A 6,893-nucleotide genomic window follows, 5' to 3' on the forward strand; every position below is an offset into this window, starting at 1 on the left:
AAACATTTCCATCAATTTTTTTTAATTTTTATAGATTTGCAGTATCGTGTCACCCTTGATTCACTAAGACAGATATCACGAAGTTTTTTCTCTGGAACTCAAGAGAGAAAGATTCAAAGAAACATCACAGTTCGAGAATCAGAATGCACTAAGCACTCCTTCTACATGTTGGCAAGTAAATCATATATCATAGCTGCCTTATTCCAAATCAAGACTATAGTAGACATGTCTTATTTGAAGTCAATCAAATTATTACTGTTTTATTCCAAAGTGCACAAAATAAAGTAAACTTTAGTTCGTTCACTCTTATTGGAAAATCACGGGTCTAATTTTCTTATGTCCAAATGCATTTCATGAAACTATCTTTAGCCTTCCTTGGGCGTGTTATCAGACATCCATATATTATGGAATAATAGTAAAAGGCACAGTGCACTAGATGACAAGATACTTTATTCACTTACTCATTTCACTCATTTTTTTCATTTATTCTTTCAACTTGGAAACATCATTTGTGCATGATAAGTCATTAACAGCCCTGAGGGCAGACCGTTGGGTCATATGATTTCTGGGATCAACTGAACTGTGTATCTCTCTCTTTGACTTTCGATTGAAGGGAAAAACATCTGGTATTTTCTATCATCTGTAGGCTTTGTGCTACTTCAGTTTCTATTTTAGTGCATGAGAGAGGCTTGGAAAGTGAATTATTAATCTCTAGAGATGGCTGGTAAGCCAGTTTGAACCTGTGTATGGGGCACTGTGTCTGTGGCGAGTGTTCCCAACTGAGGGCAGGAGTTTCTTAAGCATTTTCTTAAAATGTACATGATAGTAATAAAAATAAAAAAGCAGAAGGAAGGTAATGAGGAACATTGATTTTAATGAGGAACTGAGATGAAGATCAGAGACTTGAACATGATCCTAGAGTTTTAAAGGAAACAGGCCAATTTTCCCACCTCTGACTTAGTTCTGTATTCTGGATGTATTTATATTCTATACTTTGAAAATAGTATTTAGGGGCAAGAAAGTGACGGAAAATGTGCATCCTAGTGCTCCACATTTATTCTTCCTCAGTGACTATCATGTCAATATTCCCATGATGCATATCAAAATGAACGTATTTTGTCAACACTAAGCTCAAACTATGATCTGAAAAACAACACTGGAGTTCATCAGAACTGAACATTTAGTAGTTAGAACTTGAATAAAATTTAAATAGGTATAAAACCAGATACGGCCCTGCCTCCAACCTGCTAAAACTCATTGCCATCTGTGTTTGTCCACAAATTCAATGTGTCTGAGCTGTGTCTACACACTGGTGTTAATAAAGGCATGAACTAGTTTCAAAATTTCCAAAATTCTTTTGGATTTTAAAATGAACATTTTAACATTTGTTCTGGAGTCAGCCAGGGTGGAATTTCTATGCCAAGTTTCTCACATTCTGAGTGACTTTGGCAAAATTGTTTAGTCTCTTAGAAGCTTAGTTTTTCATCTATAAAATAAGGACCATAGTAGCTATTCATCTTAGAGGACTGTTGATATAATTCACAGTAATTTATATAAAGCTCGTAATTTTGAACACTCTATAAATGATAGTTATTATGGTAACAGTGTTACTATTAATCATATTCACATGACTTCCATATCATTTTACATTATAAAATTCTTATAGCTCTAGGTATATAGTATATTAATGAAATGCAACTCAATTTAAAGAAAGTTTGTCCTTCAGAAGTTGGAAGACTTTCTTAGAAGTATTACATAGTGATTTTTAGCTTGAGGTCTCGAGAAACAATATTGTTTTTATGCAAATAACTCAGGGTGTCATATCCTGACACAGCAAGGTATGACGTGGCCCATCACTCCAGCAAGCCCCTCTGAAGAGCTGTAGGTGAGTCGGCTGACCATACTCTGAAGTCTCTTCGTTCCCGATGTGACCCTGTCAAAATGGAATGCCAATCCCCCTCCCGCAAAGCAAAAGCCTGATGAGGTCATTATGTCAGATTAGGTGTACGAGAATGTTCCAGTAAGCCTCACCCACAGCAGCAGAAGAAGGAAGCCGTAACAAGATCAGAACATCCATTAAGTATGATACCAATGACATGTTTTATGTTTCAACCTCTAGGACAAGCATGACTTTCAGGATTCTGTGAGAATAACTCTGGATTTTAATCTTACTGATCCAGAAAATGGGCCCGTTCTTGATGATTCTCTACCAAACTCAGTACATGAACATGTAAGTCAGATGTTTTTAAAATTCAGAATGCCTACTTGTAAGTATATCAGGAAAAACCTTGAAACACATAAACACATAACCCTAAATCAATTAAATATTTTTAAAAAGAATTAGACTCTTCTAGATTTTTCCCAATCTTTCTAATTTCATATTATTGGTGTTTAAGGGAACTATTAATGACACCCATTTTTATCTCACCTGAATTCAGGACCAATTGAAAGAAATCTCCCCTTTTATTCTAATAAACACTGGGTTGGTTGCGGGGCATGGTATAGGTACAACGGGAGCGTCCTCACATTGAAGCACAGACTTAGACACAGATAACCAACTAGGTCTTCAGCAGCCCTGATCCATCTCTGGCCTTCATCATGGGATCCCACCTCCTAAAATATGCGAAATGGAGGAGTAGAGCCGAACGTACGCTTCCTGTGGGCACACTGCTACCCAAGAGCAGAAGAGAGAGGAAAGGCCTGAGCAGTGTTTGCCCAGCTTCTGCTTCCAAATTTAGAGTCCACCACCTCATCCCTGAGAGTGAGTGAGGGGAGAGAATGCGGAGGGAGTCCCTAGTGAGGCACCAATGGAGAAGACGTTAGGAATCAGGAAATTTATTTTCTGCATACATGTATCTTCCACTCTCCCTTCCTTCCTACCAAACTTATTTATTGTCTTATACATACCAGGCATTGGAGCTTGCAGTCTAACCTAGGAAACAGATATTAAGTAGTAATTAGATTGTACACTATGGAGAATTTCAGAGCTCTACAGCAGTGTCAACCTAGGCTGGGGAGTCAGGAGAGCCCCCCTGCAGTTGTGGCATTTAAATTGAGCCCTGAAGGATAGGATGGTTTTCCATTCTATTTAGCGGAGTGGGGGGAACAGAGGGATAATGTGTGTGAAGGTCCTGAGGAAGGAAACTGAGCTACATTCACTAGTGTGGCTGAAGCTAAAGAGCAAGGGGGAGGCGATGTGACTTGGTACCAATGCACAAATCCTAAACTTTTTAAAGAGTAGTGCAATGCTTTTGAAAGCTTCCGTGTGGCCCAGTCATGGGACAGGATGCTGCAGTGTGGAGACTGATTGGAGGGAGACAGGAGTGGATGCGGAGACCAGTGAGATGCTGTTACTTTAGTTCAGGGAGGAAAGGAGGATGCCTGGGTGAGAGGTAGCGGTGGGAATGGAGAAGCAGGGAAGGGTTGGGGAGATATTTAGAAAAGGAGTAGAATGGATAGTCCTTGGTGTTGGATTAACGAGGAAGAGGAATCAAGCAAGACTCCTAGATGTGTGGCTTAACCACTTTCCACCTTCCTGACTGAGCTTTATGACATTCCTAAGTACTTGATTCTTTTTAACAGAAAATGTCATAATTAGAGTTAAATAGATTTAGATCTTGGAGCACTTAACTCGATATTTTGAAACTGTTCTTCTCTGGCAGACTAAAGCCAGTGGGAAATCATCCGTGAAAACTGCATTCTTAAAAGGACTAGAAGAATTCATATCCATAAGTAAAAAGGAATAAATATAAAATTTCTTAAGATTTTTGCAGTGTGAAGTTGATTCTCTTTATGAGTTGCTTAACTTATTTTGGCAAAACGTCATTTCTGTTACACAGATTGATAGGTGATTTTCAATAATGCTTAATTAAATTTTGAAAAGTAGTTTCCTATCACCGTTACAGATTCCCTTTGCCAAAGATTGTGGAAACAAGGAAAAATGTATCTCGGACCTCACGCTGGATGTATCCACCACAGAAAAGGGCCTGCTTATTGTCAGGTCCCAGAATGACAAGTTCAACATCAGCCTCACGGTCAAAAACAAAAAGGACAGTGCCTATAACACCAGGACAATAGTGCATTATTCTCCAAATCTAATCTTTTCAGGAATTGAGGTAAACTGTTAGTTTTTCATTTATTTTTTTTCATAACATTTATTGAACCTACTTTTCATACTACTGAGCTGATTGCTTTTATTACAGTTATTTTAGGAGAATAGAAAACATTTCATATATAAAAGTAGTGCTCACCAGTGGTGAACGTACCAAGCTTTTTCTTAAAGCTTTTGTTTTTATTGCTTCGAAGATATATGTCTTTTCTTAGATTCAGAATGAGGAAAGTATAGCTAATGTATCAAAATTGCATGTTTCACAGAGTCCTTAAACAACTAAAATTGTGACTGAGTCAAGTAAAACAATAAACATAACATCAAAACCAAAACAGTTTAAAGTAGATGCAGGAGAGACCTCTGTGCTGAACAAAAAAAAATCACATGTGGGAAAATCAAAATACCATTGCCCCTTTTCTATGCAAAATTCTTAGTTTGGCAAGAGATTTGTATGAAATGACTATGTCTCATTGATTCATAACAGAAATTTTTTTCATCATTTTAGCAAGAATATATCTGCATAAGATGCTGTATCAGGGATAATTAGTGTTTCCAAATTTGAACTTTGCTTTTAATTCTGATCTCCAAATAAATCCCCCAGAGTTAACATATATTAATATATAATGTATATATTTATATAAATTAATAATATATGATTCATATTAAGAGCAATACACTTATTATACATAGTATCAAAACACTGTTGTCTAGCTTCTGTAAATTCCCATTTTCACTGATATGTCTCACCGTTTGTTAGGATATTACTTAGAGACATGATGACTAAGATAGGCTTGAAAAAGTTGTCACATATTGACCAGGTGCGGTGGCTCACGCCTGTAATCCTAGCACCCTGGGAGGCCAAGGCGGGAGGATCGTTTGAGCTCAGGAGTTTGAGGTTGCTGTGAGCTAGGCTGAAGCCACAGCACTCTAGCCCGGGCAACAGAGCCAGACTCTGTCTTAAAAAAAAAAAAAAGATGTCACATATTACTATGCATATTTCAGATTAAGTTAAGAATATTAATTATAAATGCAAACATGTGAAATAATGTTGGGAAAATATTACCACTAACGTTTTCTCTGGAAAAAGTACTGTTAAAAATCATTGCCTATATCCTCTTCAGCTGACTTAATGGCCTTAGCAGAGAGGCAGTGCATCTCCTCTACTTATATTAACAGTAACAGTAATAATAATGACAGCAACCCTTTCTTGAGTCATCCTACGTGTTAGCCACTGTTCTAAGGATTTCACTTTTTTAATTCTCATTAATTCTTTTATAAGTAGATATTACTATACTGCAGAGATTCACGGGTAAAGCTTTTTTCACATTTTAACATTTCTGTAATTGCATTTTGCAACTGATAACATGTTTATTTACCTGGCAGCGTTATTTCTCCTTCCTATTGACATGTAAAATAATGGTGTACCACATGTCCAATGGCATTTTAAGTTTGATGGAATAGAGTGTGGTGAACTCCACTGAGGTGAGGAATCTTGGCAAGGAAAAAGCTAACAGTGGAGTCGGAATTTGAATCCTGGCTCTTATCCACTGTGCTAAACTTCTCTAATGACAAAATTCACTGTGGCATGCTGCGTGCCAGTCTGGTACGTGTGGATTATTTTGCTGAGCTACCGCAATCCCTGTGAGGTGGGAGCTGTTAATATTCTCATCTTACAACTGAGGATTTAGGCAGGACAGTGAGATGCACTTTGTATTTCAGGCCCCCTCGAGTGATGTTTTTAGATTTTCATGGGCTGTGGAACAGGTAGTCACAGAATGCTGCGACTCTCCCAGCTAAATGGAGAGGCAAATCTTGGCAAGGCAGTCACCAAGGCACAGCTGGGAAAATTCTTAAAAAAAAACTAGTTCAAGTATTTTACCTTCTTGTCAGCTCTAACTCTCTTTACTTTGTCTTCCTAGGCTATCCAAAAAGACAGTTGTGAATCGAAACATAATATCACATGTAAAGTTGGATATCCTTTTCTGAGAAGAGGAGAAATGGTGAGTAGAATGTACAAAATACATGTGGCAATTGAAGATGAAGAATAATATGCTCAAAGCCAAATATATAAATCCTTTTAATGATAGTTTAGGATAATGCAGATTAAAAACATGAATTCAAAATTGTGACAGCTTGGAATGTGCTATGCTCTGAATGTTTGCGTCCCCTCAAAATTCATGTGTTGAAACCTAATCACAAACATTCAGACCATAGCGATATGCAAAGGATATTACTTACTCACATTAAAAAGTACACAAATATTATATTCTATCTATTTTTGAGATGTGATGAGGTTTTATTTTGTAACATAATGTTTCTTAAATAACTTTGTAATTTGAGTTTAGGTAATATCATTTATGTAAACTGAACATTGTAATCAAAGCAAACTTTTTTTTATGTTACTAAAGATGTATTTTTTTTTATCTCATAGGTAACTTTCAAAATACTATTTCAGTTTAACACATCTCATCTAATGGAAAATGTGACCATTCATTTAAGTGCAACAAGGTTGGTTTATATGTGTGTGAGAGTGTATGTGTTTGTATGTACATAATTTCTTTTGTGTATTTGGAATATTTGCTTTATAGACTCACTGGCAGCTTCTTACAGCTTGAATGAAATCAGTAGAAGTGGAAGGCAATGGACCACTTTGCTTCACAAAAACACCCTTATCAGTAATTAGCAAAATAAAGAAAGTTTCATTTAATAAGAATAATTCATCTAACTAGATTTAATCATTGGTTCTGTGAACTATGGAATATATTATAATCACACATCACTTATA

The 6,893-nt window shown here is 36.6% G+C and overlaps 1 protein-coding gene across 1 annotated transcript in view; it reads left to right on the forward strand.

Annotated features, from left to right (window-relative positions):
• ITGA1 (integrin, alpha 1) overlaps positions 1-6,893 on the forward strand; it is a 177,490-nt gene that overhangs the window by 166,775 nt on the left and 3,822 nt on the right. Inside the window, exons 17-21 of the mRNA XM_012655294.1 lie at positions 35-171; positions 2,120-2,230; positions 3,906-4,115; positions 6,028-6,108; positions 6,540-6,616. Of these exons, the coding sequence (XP_012510748.1) occupies positions 35-171; positions 2,120-2,230; positions 3,906-4,115; positions 6,028-6,108; positions 6,540-6,616 (616 nt within the window). The remainder of the gene's footprint in view (positions 1-34; positions 172-2,119; positions 2,231-3,905; positions 4,116-6,027; positions 6,109-6,539; positions 6,617-6,893) is intronic.

This window comes from Propithecus coquereli, unplaced genomic scaffold, assembly GCF_000956105.1.
Source record: "Propithecus coquereli isolate 6110/MARCELLA unplaced genomic scaffold, Pcoq_1.0 Scaffold47, whole genome shotgun sequence".
NCBI classification, from domain to species: domain Eukaryota; kingdom Metazoa; phylum Chordata; class Mammalia; order Primates; family Indriidae; genus Propithecus; species Propithecus coquereli.